The 18,451-nt window shown below is 34.5% G+C and overlaps 1 protein-coding gene across 7 annotated transcripts in view; it reads left to right on the top strand.

The window, feature by feature from the left end:
• Positions 1 to 6,005: 6,005 nt before the first annotated feature.
• Sobp (Sine oculis-binding protein) overlaps positions 6,006 to 18,451 on the top strand; it is a 42,712-nt gene continuing 30,266 nt past the window's right edge. The window contains exons 1-2 of one of the 7 annotated variants that reach the window (XM_017632045.1): positions 6,006 to 6,164; positions 7,233 to 7,553. In XM_017632045.1, the coding sequence (XP_017487534.1) occupies positions 7,338 to 7,553 (216 nt within the window). In that variant the 5' untranslated portion in view covers positions 6,006 to 6,164; positions 7,233 to 7,337. Of the gene's footprint in view, positions 6,165 to 6,581; positions 6,601 to 7,226; positions 7,554 to 18,451 lie in introns of those variants that run through there. The other 6 variants (XM_017632038.1, XM_017632060.1, XM_017632052.1 and 3 more) reach the window with 6 other exon arrangements.

The raw sequence follows: 18,451 nt of genomic DNA, 5'->3' as shown, positions 1-18,451 counted from the left end.
TTGTATAAAAAAAATTTATAATTTATCGAACTATTGTTTTTTTTAGTGCCGTAGGCGAAAATTTTTAATAAAAATAGCGTTATTTTTATTAAAAGTTTTCATTATTTGTCGAAGTATCAATTTTTATGAAGTGCGGCAGGCGAAAACTTTGAATAAAAAATCGCGTGATTTTTATAAAAACTTTTCATTACTTATCGAAGTATTGATTTTTATAAAAACAATTGATTTGCATAAAATCACGCAATTTTTTATTAAAATTTTTAATTATTTATCAAAGTTTTGTTTTTTTGTACTCATTTATTCCCTTATATTATCGAGATCATTATGAAACAGAAGTAGATTGTTGAATGTCCCTTCTGTTAAGTGTACCGATTTCATTTTCGAACATCTGGTAGCTTCTTTCTATTCACCATTACAGCCATTTTGATTTGTTTACTTGTGTACTTTTTTGAAGACAAGTAGTGAAGTTATTAAACGTGTTTTATATTGTTAACAAAAAAAAAAACAAATACATACATTTAATGTATACAAAATACATGTGAACATTGCAAAGATGGTATCAAAATATAAGTGTTAAGTGCTCTTTTTATGTGAAAATTTGCTAGTGAAACTGCAAATAATTATCAACAAATTAGTTAAATACTATTACTAATAAAGTCAAAAGAGGTATAAATAATGTAAATATACACTCTAAAAAATTTTTGTTTAAATTTGTGCATATTAAGATAGGTAACCAGTTTCCTCTCTTAATGAATGCAAATCTAAACACTGATTGCTTACTTTTACTTATCATATGTGTGGCGTAGAACAAATTTCAAATTTTTTTTTTTGAGTTTTAAAGATTTATTGATCACATTTTCGAAGTTTACACATAAAATGTTTAAAATTTCGTCTAAAAAATTTTCGTTTAAATTTACGCATATAAAAAGAGGTAACTAGTTTCCTCTCCTAGTGTGTGCAAAATTAAACCCTGTCTGTTTACATTTACATACCAAATTTGTCACGTACCGCACACAAGGGGTGGGTTTTGTGGCTAAATTTATTATGATATAAGAAATTTTGATGGAAAAAATTTCTTCATTCCATTCTTGTGCGTCATTTTGTAAGAATTTTTCTTTTTCTTGAGAGCTCTTTAAAGTTTAACTGCGAATGAAAACATTGTCCTAAAAATATGCAATGCATACTCACTTACTGATGGTTTTTAGACTTTACAGCCTAAAAAAGTTTACCACTGATATGTACTTAATAAGCATTCGAATATTTAATTTTCTTACTTCGAATTCGTTCCACCAAAATGAGCTACATGATAAAAATACAAGTTCAGTTAAATTTTCGTTATTCGAAGTATAAAAAAATGAGAAACCAGAAATCGACGAAAATGAATAAAAAAGTGTAAAAATTTCGTGAAATTATTTAATTTATTTATATCAAAATTCTTTTGTAAAATTTTGTATTACTTTTGAAAGTTAAGTGCATCTTTAACCGTTAATTTTTTCATGACTCAATGATCGGATCTAAACCAAATTACGAGACGACCCTTAAGGTACCATCTTTCCGGTAAAACAAAGAATTATTGGAATCGGTTCACGAATAATTGATAACCTCCCCATTTTTGAAGCCGGTTTTAAATAGAATGAGTTCTTTGTAAATTTTATGTAAATAAAATGCAATTGATGATACTTTAAAAAATTTATTTATTTATTTCATACTGTAAATAAAACTTTCATAAATGTATTTTAAAGAGCGAATTTTCAGTATTTGCTGATGATATATATTTAGAAGTATAAACCCTTTCCCCCCAAAAATATATTCCTGCATGCGCCCCTGGCACTTAATATTTATTATTTGTGAAAAATATACTTTTACTTTCAAAATGTTTGTAATTTTAAACATTTCATGTGTATATTTTAAACAACTCATGTTCAAAATCAAATCTTGAACATCTTGTGCGTATACTTGAACAGATTCTGGTTGAAAAATAAACACTTTTCAGTAGTAGTTTTACATGCACTTTTTAGAGTGTATACGATTCTTAACATCCCCGCCAAGTTTCATGACAAAATTCGTAAAAGTTTTGTAAAAACACCCAAAAACCAATGTAATGTAAAGCCAACCCGGGATTAGTTGAAAGGACGTTCACACCAGGCGATTTTTGGTTTCAACTAAAAGTTGCCTGTAAAATCGCCTCATGTGAACACCATATTATAAATAAATCTACGTTTTATGTGCTTTGATGGAAGTCATCTTTTATCAAATTGAATATGCCATTTGGGATTTACACCCCTATTCTGCAACTCTTTCGTATTCGGATTTTGCTACGAATCGTAGAAATAGTATGCTGCAATCCGAATCGTATTTTCGAACTTTCGAAATTCGTAACAATGGCATGCCTAAAAACGAACGAGTAAGCTTTTTTGCGTAATTTTTTACGAAAACAATTCTGTGTCGGAGGCGAAATAAAAGATGTAAATCGATGTGTGTTTGCAAGAAATATTGGTGGTGTTCATTTAAACAGATAAATTTGCCTTTCGCATATACGTATATTTTTATCCACTGCTTTGTATAAATGAGCAAAAAAGAATATTTGTTGCCCCTTATCGAGAAACTTGGGTCCGGTTTAGTTAATGTACAACGATTTTCGCTTGTTGTGTCCAAACGCATAACCCGAATCCAAAAACTTGTAACATACCCGTGTAATAAAAGGATTAACATTTTATTTAAGATAAATGTTTCAAATTTCCTACCACTAGCTTATTAATAAACTCGGTTTGCACTATGCACTTTTTTGCAAATTTCGACGTGGGTTCTGCGCAAAAATACTGTGGACGGCGTAGCCGGAGTGATATGCACGAGAAATGTTGTCTACCTTTGACATGCGGAAGCCCCTCTTCCCCGCAACACAGAAAGTAGAATTCTACTTAGTAAAGGTTATAGTCCCTAAGCGCGGCCGAAGGCAGAAGCAAGTGCAACAGGTGGTGGACCTAACAAAGTGCATGTTTTCAATGGCTTGGAAGAAGCTGTTATTGCATTAACTGGATTGAGAACCAGAGCTTCAGGCATAGGAGGAGTTCTGGCTTGTGGTTCAACAATTCAACTAGAAGCTGACATAGATGCGCCCATGGTTACTATGCCCGACAGCTCCGCATAACTTTGTGAATCCATTGCCATAGCGCCCGCTTACTCTGCTGCTATAATTGCAAATACATACATCAGAATCCATAATTTTCCTCAAAATATGTAAAATTAACCAATTTTACAATAAACAAGCACATGATGAGGGCTTTTTTAACTCCTTTCCACTTTGTTTTCCTTCATTCAGCTATCTTCGAAAAACAACTGATAGCTGGCAATGCTGTACATGTTTCCGCAAGGGTTGCAGCATGCGATTCTAGAATAAGGGGGTTATTCTTCATTGGCTGAGAATAAGAGGAAAAAAAAGAAGTTATTTAATCAAAAGAAAATAAAAGAATCATCTTTTGGTTTGGGTTTTTTTTTAAGAAAAACTGTAAGCAAAGGATGTAGCAAACGGGGCGGACAGCATTCAGCCCACAATGCACAAAATTCGCTTTTGTCCCAGCAATGGGTTAAGCACTGGGTTTGAGACCCGCCACGTAAAAACCCCTTCCAGTGAAGAAATTCAACAAAGCATCGGATGGGCAATGGATGAGATGGGGACGCAACGCTTAGAGCTCCAATTTAGGGACGCCAGTTACTGACATACCTAAACAAAAGCGTCAGCGTTGTCTGCTGTCAAAAAAATCTCATGCCCATAAAATTTGTATAAAGCATACCGAAACAACGCGGCGTCAACGCTGAGCGGTTGCAAAATCCGATTTTGACAGGGTGTTAGGTAATAAAGTTGGCTGCAGAAAACGGCGACTCTGTCATTTTCGTGTTATACACAAATATTTTATCTATTTTATGTTTGTATTTTTTTTTTATATAAGTCTAAAACGGTACATAACCAGCGCCACATAAATGTACATTTTAAACTTCGTCCACAAATTATAGAAATCCAAGAAACTTAAAAAATTTTATCCAAAAATTTAAATTTTTTATTACAAATTTTTAGAAACATTTCAGGTATGCAGTTTTATGTTCCATTAAATTTTAGTAAGCTAAAGTACAAGTTGCAAGACGGTAGAAAATCGCGTTGCATTTCCATATAAAGTATGTATTCCAACAATTGCTTTTATATGGAAGAAAATGCCTAGCACCGCCAACAAAAAAGTTATTAAAAATCAACGCGATTTTCTAGCGTCTTGAATTTGCACTTTCACCTACTAAAATTTATTGGACTATAAAACTGCATACATAATTTTTTTAACTTTTAAGAAAATGTTTAAAATTTGTGGGTGTAGCTAAAATTTATTTAATTTTTATAATTTTTGTACGAAATTGGAAATGTTGATTTATGTGGTGCTAGTTATGTATGTAGATCGGAACTCTGGTCTTCAGGAGACTTTCAATAATAATACCCAATTGTTTATTTAACCATTTTTTAATACGAACGATTTTTTATTGGTCCTCCATTACGTTTTTCGGGGTTTTCGGCGGACCTATGTATTATAGTTGCGATAAACAGAGTTTTCCGATAGAATAATATTGATTTTTAAGAATTCTATATCATTTCTACGAAAAGTTGTTTTTTTCCACGTATAAAATACATGGAAAACTTTGAGCGCGTTGAGCGACCTCTAAATATTTTTTGATTTCAAAATAAAAAATAGAGATATATTTTTTCGGTATAGAACAATCCTAGGGGGTGAGAACATAAAAATTTCGACTTTACTCTTTCACATGCGTTTTTGGGCCACCCTGCTTTGCATTCAGAAATTGCTAGTTCTTATTAGAAAAATTTCTACTTGCAACAATTTGGCAGTAAGAAAAGCTGCTGATGGCATGTTGTCCAATGCAATTTGCAGTAATAAATAAGTTGTTTTTGGAACTTTAGGAAACAAAAAATTTGCATTTTTCAAACAAAAATTTTTTTTCGCATTTGGCATAATATCTTATGTACATATGTGTATGAGCTTTATTATTATTTTTTTGATTTAATATGTATGTATATCTCCTTTGATTTTGTTTATTTTCCACGAACAACACTTAATTAAATGGTCGATATGCAAATGTGCAATTTGATATGGAAATAGAAGGATTTTCAGCCGGACGCCGATTGACAAAGCAACAAATAAATAAATTGTATAATTTAATATTCCTTGTGAATGGTATTTTATATCGAATGTGAAGTTATATGGATATACGTACATACTTCCATACAAATGTATATTGTATAAATTAAGTATCAAAAGCATTTTAGCATTGCGTATGTACATATTTACTTTTATTAATAATACATATTTGAAGCAACAAAGGCCTCTATCAACTTTTAACTAACAAAACCGAAAGGCATTTGCCAACATACATATCTACTTAAAGACATACATACAAACATACATATCTACATATGTACATATGTACGTACAAAACATGCCCCACGTTGGCCAACCAACTGAAAATTAATCTATGCATGTCGCCATGCATTCTCCCCTCCCTCCTACGATTCCCCTAATACTATTTTTAAAACTACTAAAATATTTAAAGGTAAATGCATACACGAGAGAAATAAATTTTCTTTTTTATATGATTTTAAGTTTCTTCTCAATTTGCTTTCGTTTTCATTACTGATTTCAATTTCATTATAAAGCCAAAATGCAAGAAAGAAAGAACAGCGGAACAAAAAGATAAAATAAAATATGTAAGTAAATTGCAAAATGAAACGTAACGAAAAGTTAAAAATAAATAAAACTCTCTTGACATGCTTTTGTTGTAGCTAAGATAAGAGAATGCAAGGGTGAATTTCTCACTCACATAAAATGCTTGAATGAGTGAGTAAAATGCGCATGCAACCGAATGGCTCACTCGGCATGTACAAGTGAAATATCTGCAGGAACATACTCGTACTTTGGAGCAAAACAACTAGAATGTGGCGCGAAAGGCTTATTTGTAAGCGAAACGTGAGCGTGTACGGTTGGCCACTGAATCTGGCGGGTGAACGAGTGATTTTAATTAATCTCCTATGTATATATATATACTTTTATGTGCATACATATATAAAAATACATACATACATGCATATGTACTACAGTTGAGTGTTTTAAAAGGTTATAATAATTTAAAATTGCAAAAATTAACTAATAAAATAACAAAGTGAATTATTTAAGTGCGAGTGAAATATTTTCTTTTATTTTGTGTGCTTTCGTTCTTCGTTTTCTTTAAATAAATAGGTACCTATGTATGCACAAATCAAAAAGAATGCTATTTTTGGATTAAAAGCAGCGTGCGTGCTGTGAAATATGGAAAATATCAGCAATGAAAAATTTTTTTCTGTGCCTAAAATGAGAGAACCGATTTGAATTTGAATTGCATTTTGAATTTGTGTAAATAACAAAAAACAAAAGTGGAAAATAAAGAGTAGATTTAAAAGAAAAATCAAATGAATGAAATAAATTAGTAAATCAAATCGATGAATGCAAAATAAAGTAAAATAATTAAAACAAACAAACTCAAAGAAAATAAAAATAAAATATATAAGACAAAGTAAATGGTATTAAATAAAATAAAATAGCAAAAATATACATTCTCGTGGGGACATATGGATGTACTTATGTACGTACATATGTACATACATACATACTTTCTGTGTGTGAATCATTTTCATCTGTAAATACATTTTTTGTTTTTAATTTTTAACTTTGCCAACTTCGTCGTCGACAATTCTTCTATTGCATGCCATTTATTCGGAAATTTTTAATGTTCTCCAAGCGCTGCGAAGTGTCACTCGATACTTGGTAACATTTCAACGAAAGTATTAAATTACCAAAAAGTTGACGGGAAGGCAGACATAAAACAAATGCACGCAAATCAATGTGTAAAAAGATACGTTGCTCAGGGGTTTATCTGCAACTAAGTGTGTGCCTGCATACATAGGTATATGTACATATGTGCGTGTACATATATGGTTTTATATAACCATTGCACTACAGTTTAGAATGCCTTGGCAAATTTAACTTGAAAATAAAAATTCAAAATATTCAATCAAAACAAGAAATGTACATTTAATCTACAAAGTATATGTGGCTAGAATTCTGTTTGAAACATACTTGCATATCCATCGTGAACTCATTTAAAATTTTAGTTTATTAATTTTTGTTTTTTCCTTTCAGTAATAGAAATGTTAATTAAATAGTGTCTCCAGTGAAGTGTTTACCCGAAAAAATTAAGCATTTTTCGTTTGAAAAATTGTATTGGAATTTTTTAATTGCCTTAAAAAAAGTATGTCCAAAAAATCTGCACCCGATAGTGTTGAATTTATTAAAATAAAAACTACAACAGTGGCTGAACAAGCGCCAAATACCGCAACAACAACAACAACAACAACAACTAAACTAACAACAATAGCAACAAGTTCGAATTCGAACGCAGCAGACAACAGCCCAACAGATATGCAAGCGGTTAAAATAAAAAAGGAGCTGCCCAGCGATGAGATAAAGGTGAGTGAGTGTAGGAATGATGTTCAAATTTTAATACATAGTGAATCTTTATGTGTACGTACATCTGTATGTACATATATTATACTGCATCACTCTCTATACAAAAAAAAAATCGTTACTGCGTTTCCATGGGAATTATAAAACCTATTATATTTTAGGACGACCACCAAAATATTTCGGAAAAATATCAAGATTTACGTGAGCTGGACCGATTTGAAAATATGAATAAAAATAGTTTCTTAACGATAAAAAAAATCCCCTCAAATGACAAAACGGTTTAAGCTTAAAAAATTTGCATAAAAATATTTAAAAAAAATTTTAAACGGAATCGTAATAATGAGATTTTTTATGCTGTTTTCTAACTTTTTTCAAAGAATGGCATAAGAAAAACTTGAATAACTGAACCTAAACTATTCCGATTTAGACTTCTGAGGCATCATTGGAAAGGTATTTTCTCGCTCTTTTTATTTCTTTGCTAATAAACTCATTCAAGGTATGAAAGAGAAAGGGAGGATGAACGAGCGTCAATCCGAGTTGAATTAAGGTGTGTTGGTATTTGAAAAAAACAATTGTCACATGAATGACTTTTTTTTGCACAGGAATAAAAATAGTGGGAAAATACCCCATAAGTCTAAATCAGCATAGTTTCGTAAATCAAACTTTGAAAAATGTAAAAAACAGCATCAAAAATCTCATAATTACGATTCCGTTGACACGTTTTTAAATATTTGCATGCAGATTTTTTAAGCCTAATCTGTTTTTTTCATCTGAGGGGGCTTTTTTCAAAAAGTTCTTCAAGAGACTATTTTTATGCATAAAAAACTCATTTTTTGAGGTATTTTTAAATTGGCCCAGCTCCCGTAAATCTTAATATTTTTGCGAAATATTTTGGTGCACATCTTCAAATATAATAGATTTTGCAGTCCCGTTGGAAAAACCGCAACTTTTTTGGTGATGAAGTCTAATGTACATACATACTATGTACAGGGTGAAAATAAATAAAGAGTACTAGCCTTTTTTATCATAAAAATTTTAGACGGAAACAATTCATCAAAAAAACAAAAATTATGTCTAAATAGCAGTAACATGGACATTTAGTAACAACATATTTAGCCGATTGCAAAGCGACCCCTTTGCGTCGAATGCCAAACGTGATTTAAAATTTTCTACAATTGACCGCAGATTTTTTGAAGACCATTGGTCCCATTCTTGACGGAGAGATTGTGTTAGTGCCTCGTGTGTTTGTGGTCCTTAGCCATGCTCTGGCCTCGAAAATCGACTACGCACTGTAGTCCATTGGGTTAAGATCCGGGGAGTAGGGTGGACAAGCGGCAGACGAGTTGAAATCTGCACCAGTTCTGCGTTATTCTCGCTTTGCGGGCCGGTGCAGAGTCTTATTGAAGCGTTCATTCCATATCGCCGAAGTGGTGCTTCGCCCACGGAAGCGCCGCGGACTCGAAAATATCGCGGCGGTACTCCTCTTGGTTGATTTTGCGTCCTTGAGCCGCGAAAACCAGGGGAGTCTTGCAGCTGGCCCAAATTCCACCCAGGCCATAACCGAGTGCGTATTTTTACGGCATTCGACAATGGCTGAGGTACCAGGTTTGATGGTTGTGCGGCTGTTCCACGGTGAACAGCTTCTCGTGGGTAAAGAGAATGTGCTCCCATCGTTATTTTTGCAGTTGCAAGCTCTTGTTTTCTTCCGAGAGGAGCTGAACTTTTTGGAATTTATACGCCTTGAGGTGTAGGCTCTTTTGAGCTATTCGCCGCACCGATTCACGATTGATCCCGGTCTCACGAACGACCTATGTATCATGGATACCCTCGAATTTAGTTAAAATCGCGTTTTGATGTTATAGCCAAAAAAACTGCAAAAAATAATTTGTTTATCGTGTAATAAATTTGTGGCAGCGCATGCTAAACTTTGTACCGGTTATTTATTGTCACCCTGTATAACTATGCTTCTTTCGTATAGTGGTAATCGTCAGAAGTGTTAATTAATGACGTACTCTTCCGATACTAACATACTCGTGCAGCTTACTTGTATATATATAGATTGTAGTTATGGTCAAATAATTTGAATTTCGTTTAACACCCTGAAATTATCAACTTATTCATAAAAAAAACATATTCACAAAACGTCTCGCATTAAAGAATTATCTTCCGAGTTATTTGTTAAGCGATTGAGGTGCATTAAGAAAGAAAAATAGTTTGCTTTTTCAAAAAAATAAAAATAAACTTTTAAGTAAATTTTTCCATTTTAAAATAGCTTTTTACCACAACTTTAAAGACAGATCTATGTAACCATTTCAAAACAATATTTTTTCTTGATAAAATTAGGAGATTGAAAACGTTGTAGAATTTTTATTATATGTACTAGAGGTATTCTGAGTTAATTACGCACTCTGAAATTGACCCTTAGACGCTCAAATCGCCTGAATTAGGGAAAAACATAGATAAAATAGCAATTAGTGCAAGGAAAACAGAGACATTGAAATGGATTGGGTACTCGGTTTTACTCTATTCCAAATAATCCAGCCGCATTTCTAGGTATAGGTACATTTTTGAATATGATATTAACTACAAATCAAAGGTCGAACTAAAACTTCCAATTAAATGATTTTTTTTTATACCACTGCAGTTATTTCTTCTATTATTTAATTAATCAAATTTTACTTGATATTTTTCACTAAAAATTCGTTGCAAATTGTCGCCTCGTAACATGCAACCTAATATCCTTTACATGCGTTTTGCCTACACATATGTACATACATATGTACAATTTCATGCCGATTGCAGTCTCTGATATCAAGATACTTACATACAGTATATGCACATCTACAAACACAAACGTATATGTATGTATGCACGTAAAATGAGATTTATACTCATTCCTGCACTCTTGTCAATTTACTCCTTTCCTACCGGCCACTTTTCGCCGGATCCACTAACAGCCTACCGCCCTACCAGCCTGCCAGGCAGCCTTGCCGAGTTGCAGTCAAAACCAGAGAGCGCATATCAAATATCAGGGTAATGACAGTTTTGCTGTTGCTGTTGCTGTTGCTTATTTAACTACTTTCCATGCTTGCGCTGTTGTTGTTGTAATCATGCCTTTGGCTGTTTGTTGCATGTGATATGGTTTTCAGAGTGTTGCATATGTATGTGTATGTGCATTTGTTATTATTCATTGCCAGTTGTTATTGTTGTTGTTGCTTTGTAATCGAATTGCCAAAAGGCGTAGTAGATGCTACCAGCGCAGCGGCCATATAAAAATACCAAAGAAGTAGGTAGGACAAGATCAACAATAAGAATTGTTGGTGTTGTGGAAGGGGTGGATGAAATGCGGCATATTTATTATAGTACATATTTCATTTCCTATACCCATTGCCTGGTAATGTGATTGTGGCGAAAATGCTAACTCTAGCTATACTCACATATGCACGTATGCATGTGCATATGTGCACGTATGTGTCATTTTGCGCCTTGCAACATAAATCCTCGGGTCACAAGTACGCATCCAAAACACTATCGAATTTCTATAAACGAAGCTCACATGCGATCGTCTTAGTCTTTCAGGCAGACTAGCAGCACCCAACGCCAGCTATAACTGGCAGGCGACAATCCGTACACTCTGGCCTGAGCTTGCGGGCTAAAGCTTTAGATTTTGGAATACTTAATCTATACAGATGCAAGCGAAAGAAGTCTGAGGTTGGGTGGGGAAGCTGCTGCAGTGGTATGCATTGCATGCCATGCGCCTGCAGATAGCTCTTACTTTTTGTTTTTCTGAAATGTTTGCTGTCGCAAAATTTGTTGCTGCAACATAGAATGTACATACGAGTATGTATGAATGCGCACACATTTATGCATTTTTTTCTTGCTGCTATGTGTGCGTGTCTGCTTGTATTCAATTCATTATAAAATAAATTTAATATGCTTTTGTAAGCTGAGATTTCACAAACGAATAGGCAAAATGCACAGCAATAATAGCTTTAACTACAGCAATGGCAACAACAACAACAACGAGACAAAATGAAAATAATCACAACAACGGCTGCATCAATGGATTTTGCAGCAAATGAGTGAGTGAAAAAAATTTCAAGTAATTATAAACTGGTATAAATATTGTCAAGTCGCATTGAACTGCCACAAGAAAAAGTGCAGTGAGACATACTTACATACATACAAGTGTTTACATTTATTCAAATATGTACCTACCCTCGCTCAAATTGCAGCCGTTAAATTTTAAACGATGGCAGCTCATATGACTTGTGTTTTGTTTTTTTTACTGTCCACTCCAACGAGCAGTGCAGCGAGCCCCTCATAACGCTGTGCTAAACTTCTTGTTGCTCTACTGTTTTTTCTATGGCCTTGCGTTTATAATAAGCAAACTTGTAAAAGAGAACATCAAAAACAAGTCTCCCGAAAATGTTTCGTATAAAATTCGAATGCATGGATTTTGATAATAAATAATTTAAATTCAGGACTGCGCCATCTATTTTGCGTATAGGCAACACTGAAGGTTTCCATTGAAAAGGTTGGCCTTTTTAGAAGAAATTCTCGACATATCGAGAGCTTTTTATTTCGTCTCAATTGAGGGATTGTTTGTGTGTGGACGATTTAGATACATTCACAGCTGAATAAGAGCGCAGGCTCGAAATAAATATAGAAAATACAGACCTTGTACTTCTTTCCATCCTAGCCGCTATCCAAAATAGGAAATTTTACGCTAAATTCTAAACCATTTACCAAATACTCGTATCAAGGAGTTATTATTGATAGTAAGTTGACGTGGAGGTCTAATGTGGAAGAAAGGGTTAGGAAGGCCAATGCGTTACACCTATACAAGTAATAATGCCCCGTAGTCTCCTTGTATCAGGTAGCTATGCGAACTGAAGAGCGAGTTCCTAGATTACATATGTACAAAAAATGCCGTCATCGGAGTACAATCGCTTTCTTTCACAGAAAATGAGCTTCAATGGTCAAGAGAGATCCGAGTTAAGCTGCAATCTGTTCAGACTATACCCGAACGTAGTAAATGCATGACCGGCCTTTGAAGGTTGCCCTCAAAACACCAACCACCTCTTCACATGCACACTCAACCAAACTCAGCTAACAGCCTTCTACCTTTTGGTGCGACCCCGCCGTGCAAGTGAACGTAGCCGACGTTACACGACGGAGCGCCGCGATTAGTTTAGCGCGCTCTAGAATGTTTTATGACTATGAAAATTAAAAAAGTCCCTTTTTTATATACGATTTTTATATAAAAAGACCTGATCTTTCGATTGAGACGACTTAAAACAATATTGAAAGTGACCATCATTGAGAAAAATTTCAAATAAATATTCGTTTCGAATTTTCCCCGTGAAAATGGAAAAATTTTGGAAAAGGTATACCACCATCAGATAGCTCGTACAAAAGCCAATAGAAATCATAGTTTTTCAATTGTTTCGCCCATTTTCTGTCTGCTTCTCAGCTAGTCTAATAATTATGTCCACATTAAATGGAGAGTGTAGCATTATTTATAAGCCACCATCAAATTAATTACTTAATTATTCGCTAAGTAAACCATATCGAAGCCATCGTTCCACCACCCGCCTTCGAATTCGACATTAATCGCTAACATTTGTTATGATTTCTTCCATCTGATGTCTATTCTTAGCGGCATATCTGATTCCGTTCTAACGTAAGCCGAAAGACATGTAACAATAAACACAGTGAAAGTATATTTCGCGGAAAAATAACACGTTACACATGTCACTTATCCTTGTTGCAACAAAACTGGCATAAGACCTTTGTTTTGGTGATTATCCGTTTTGTTGTTTAGTAAGCATCACTGCTATGTAGATATCAAATTGCATGGCGTATTTTTGTAAGGCGCCATTTGTTAGCGCATCGACTTAATGACAAGGAAAATACAGAAAAAATATTAAGGTAACTAAGCAAAGCTTGAAATGATGGAAATGGGAAGAAGACGAAAAGGTAAACGTGCGCACTTCATTAACAAAACATTGCCAACATATAACCGTTTGTTTTGGTTAGACGACAGAGGCGAAAATCTAAAAACAAACTCAGGTGTGAGGTTATAATTATAAACGAAACAAAATATAATACCGACTCGCCGCTGATGCAAGATGATATTTCATTGCAAGCACAAATTCGCCAAGGAGCTTAGACAGGCATAATAAATGCGCTAGCAAGAAAGAGGAAATACATAAATATGTATGTACATATGTACGTAGAAGAGTCATAACTTAATTGATACCAAAATATGGATAATTGCTTACCGCATCGCATCATGCACATATGTAATTTGGGTAATTCGGTAAGATTTTTGTTTTGCTTGCGCTAACCTCTCCAATTACGCGTTGATCTAAGATAAAGTGCATAAGTATGACGTTTTACGGACAATGAAACATAGATATTTCAAAAACAATACGAAAAGCCTTTGCAGGTGTCACTGTACATACAAACATACGTGACTACATCGTACCTCCATTTCAATCGTACACAGATAAGGATTCATAACAATTTGGTTATAAGACTGCCTATTTTTGGAGAAGGCATGATTAGGCTCGACCGCATGTCCTTGCCGGCATGTGACGGTTGCGCTGAATGCTCGAGGTGAAAGCGTAGAAAGGAAACTTTCAGTGACTGTAAAAATTTCCATCTGCGAGAGTGAAAGTCGATAGCTCCGAGATCTGCCGAAGGCGTGCAAAATGGCACAGAAAATGTGGAAGTGTTTAGGAGGATATTTTGTACAAAAACAACAAAACTAGCGGATCGCAACACAGTGCAACTGCTGTGGGTCCTGGACTACAAAGGCATACAGGGCAACAAGGAGGTTGACAGACTAGATAGATCAGCAGCAGCCACTCGACCAGTAGGACCAGACCCTTACTTACAGATCTAAATAACGTCAGCTAAGAAAAGTACATTGGGAGAACAAGCCTGGCCTAAGGCAGGCGAAAGTACGTCTGCAAAAGACTAATTTGAAATTTATAGCAGGACTTCTAACAGGTCACTGCAGGCTGCAGCCACATATGCATTTCGTGGGAATTAGCGCAGATGACAGAGCACCAGAAACCTCTTAGAATGCAATGCGGTGGCGAGAAGAAGACTAACACAAGGTTGTGACCGAACTTTAGGCATATTCAGTCTCTACCCCTAACGAAACTGCTCGGTTTCATCAAGGCACTAGGCCTGGACGAGGTTTTAAGTTGAACTTTGAGGGCACAATAGACCCAAGGTCGCAGTGAAAATCCTCTAACAAATTTATCTAGCTAATACCTACTACTGTAGATAGTTTTCTGTAGTTCGCGTTGTCTTTATCAAAAAAGCAGGGACCGAATATAACGGTTATTGATGAAAATTGTCATGAAAAAGTTCACTATGAAGGAAATGTTCTACAACTGAGTGATACATGCCAATCGANATAGTTTTCTGTAGTTCGCGTTGTCTTTATCAAAAAAGCAGGGACCGAATCGGTTATTGATGAAAATTGTCATGAAAAAGTTCACTATGAAGGAAATGTTCTACAACTGAGTGATACATGCCAATCGATTTCTTTTTTCACCGAGACTCAAATTTGAAAATAATTTTTTTTTTTTTTATAAATCCAAAATAATAGTTATTTGTGACTTATATATTATTTGTTATTGAAGACTTTTATTTATAAAGTCCTCAATAAAAAGAAATCAGTGACTTTTACTTTTGAAATCAGTCACTGGCTTTTGTTTTTTAAATCATTGGCAGTCAGTGACTAATTTTTATTTATGACTTTTATAAATAATTCAAAAATCAAAGATAAGTAACTGTTATTTGCAGATTATTTAGATAAAAATCAAAAATAATTGTTATTTTCGATTTATAAAATAAGAGTCAGAAATGACGGTTATTTAAAGAGTAATTAAATAAAAGTCACAAAATAATTGTTAAAGAGCGATTTTATTAATAAAAGTTGTAACTGTTACGGTCCCTGCAATAAAGCTGTTAATGGAACTAATTGTCGACTTTACTAAATCGTCGATATACATATTAATCGATATCCTTATTTTTTAGAAATTTTTAACTTTATCCCTATTCGCATTTTAGTCGAATTTTCTCGCTAAACCTTTGCCTTATACATATGAGACTTTTAATAGCTTAACAACAAAGCAAAATTTTAGCCTGCCCCAACAGCTTAACATCAAAATTAGAGTATGTGAATTTCGCACCAGGCTTGGACTTTAAACAACCATAGTCCTACCCAAGAACAAAAATGCAATCTAAAACCACTTTTAGCTAACTTATGCCAGTCAAGACCACAGATGTGTGATCATTTATGTTTTGTTAACAATTTTGCGTTTTGCACGAATGTCATTTAATATCGGAAAATGCACTTACGATACGCCTTGTAATATAATAATCTCATGCATATTTATAACATTTGTATTCATATGACAGCCACATGCAACACATATGATCGTATGACACATTCTCATAGGCACATTCATAAATACACACATATTCGTATACATCGTATGTATGTTTGTATATAGCGGCATTCAATACTTTTATCCATTTAGAAATATATACTCCGATTCATGTACATACTGACATACATATGTAAATATATACATACACACCCCATTTCGGTAGCTTGTTGCTGTTATTGTGTTTTNTATACTCCGATTCATGTACATACTGACATACATATGTAAATATATACATATACACCCCATTTCGGTAGCTTGTTGCTGTTATTGTGTTTTTGTTTTGCAATATAGAATAGTAGAAAATATTAAATTGCAAAAAAAAAACACACAACCAAAACAAATACACACACCTCGTGTACTATAAGAAAAGTGCTATCAAGAAGGACGCCCGCGTTATTCAATATCTAGCTATTGATATTCGATTACACTTGGTACCCGGTATGTGTTAGTACAATTCAATACTAAGCGCTGCCTTTTATAGTACATGTTCTCGCACATACTTCCATATGTATGTATGTAAATAGTTTGGTGAGTGTGATATCCTCGGTGTCAAGCGGAGAAAAATATAACTATTCCAAGTGCATACATACATACAAATTGTAGACAAACAGTGTANCACTTGGTACCCGGTATGTGTTAGTACAATTCAATACTAAGCGCTGCCTTCTATAGTACATGTTCTCGCACATACTTCCATATGTACATATGTATGTAAATAGTTTGGGGAGTGTGATATCCTCGGTGTCAAGCGGAGAAAAATATAACTATTCCAAGTACATACATACATACAAATTATAGACAAACAGTGTAAAATATTAGATTTTAGACGAGGGGTGGGGTGGGGGTATCGGATCAGATCAGATTTCTCTTGCCGGTAGTAAGCAGTATTACCCGCTGCCCTACCCCGCACGTGCGCCACTGTAAAGTTTGTTGAGTTATTAAAGGCTTCGAAATACATACTCAAGTTTTACTAAAAGTACTAAATTTCAGACAATTTTCCATAACTACAATGACTGGCAATTTGAATTTACCGTCTTGACGTTGCTTATCATCAATTTTCATTTTTCTTTCCTACACATACATTATCTTGATATTCATTATCCCATNACCCGCTGCCCTACCCCGCACGTGCGCCACTGTAAAGTTTGTTGAGTTATTAAAGGCTTCGAAATACATACTCAAGTTTTACTAAAAGTACTAAATTTCAGACAATTTTCCATAACTACAATGACTGGCAATTTGAATTTACGGTCTTGACGTTGCTTATCATCAATTTTCATTTTTCTTTCCTACTACATTATCTTGATGTTCATTATCCCACTGAGCTTTATTAATGTTGCGCCATAATATACACAAGAGTGGTAGTAATGCATCACCTGAGCGCAGTCAGTCAAGGAGTTTGTGGGGGTTATAGCAAGGAAAATTTCCTAACCAACAGCTTGGCTAGCACTAACATTATTATGTAGTAGTTTGCGTGAACTTAAAACCGACTGCCAAGTCTGCCGGAAACATTAGACGCGGCATAGTGGGTTGCGTTGCAAATGCAATAAAGAAAAAATCTCATTTTCGTACGCACACGTTTCCTTCGCCTAATACTGTTGAAACTTATAGTATGCAATTATAGAATATCGATAAGTGTATTCTTCGTTCCTATTGAGGATTGAGACATGGTTTACCAATTTCGGTAAAGTTGGCTGCCCTACATATGTACATATCTATGTAGATAGGGCTGCGGATAGAAGTGGGCAGAAGCATGGAACACGAACTATAAGAGTAAGAGGGCACCCCAAGAGTGTTTTGATCAAGAGCTTAGTAGTAGATCCTGAGATAATTTCATCCCACCACATATAAACAAACATACGTAGATTATAGGTTTACATTTGGGTAAATAGATTATCCTCAGTTTTGAACTTAAACTCTACAAACTGTAATTAAAGAAGCAGATTAGCCTTACACAATTCCGCCCTCGTTAGTATGTAATTATAAAATAATCTCAGATTAAACTGATAACTTCTCAGTGTCCAACTACTTCTTCTTATTTGGCACTGCAACAGTTTGTCGGTTTGGGCCGGAACCAAAAGCTTCTCCTTTGCGGATTTGCGTCAGTTGTTCATCCCTAGCGCGGACAGGTCTTCTGCACTTGGTCCTTCTCTTGTGTTCGAGGGCGACCTTGCTTTGTTTTCATCGGAGCGTCGTCATCCATGCAAACAACATGTCCAAGCCAGCGCAATCGTTGTATTTATATGCTTTTATCTACGTCCATGTCGTTAAAAAGCGCGTACAGTTTGACATTCCATCTTCTTCATCTTGCGTATAATAGTTCTCTCAAAAGGCCCGAAGCCTTATAATCGATTTTAGACATGAAAGATTTAAAGAGCGTGATTTTTCTTCGTCGAAAGAGCAAAGCGCCCCTTTTTCAGTTGC

Source organism: Rhagoletis zephyria, unplaced genomic scaffold, assembly GCF_001687245.7.
Source record: "Rhagoletis zephyria isolate East Lansing unplaced genomic scaffold, Rhagoletis_zephyria_1.1 Rzeph_scaffold_00095, whole genome shotgun sequence".
NCBI lineage: Eukaryota > Metazoa > Arthropoda > Insecta > Diptera > Tephritidae > Rhagoletis > Rhagoletis zephyria.
The sequence above is the reverse complement of the archived record's forward strand: the minus strand, read 5'-3'. Positions and strand labels throughout refer to the sequence as shown.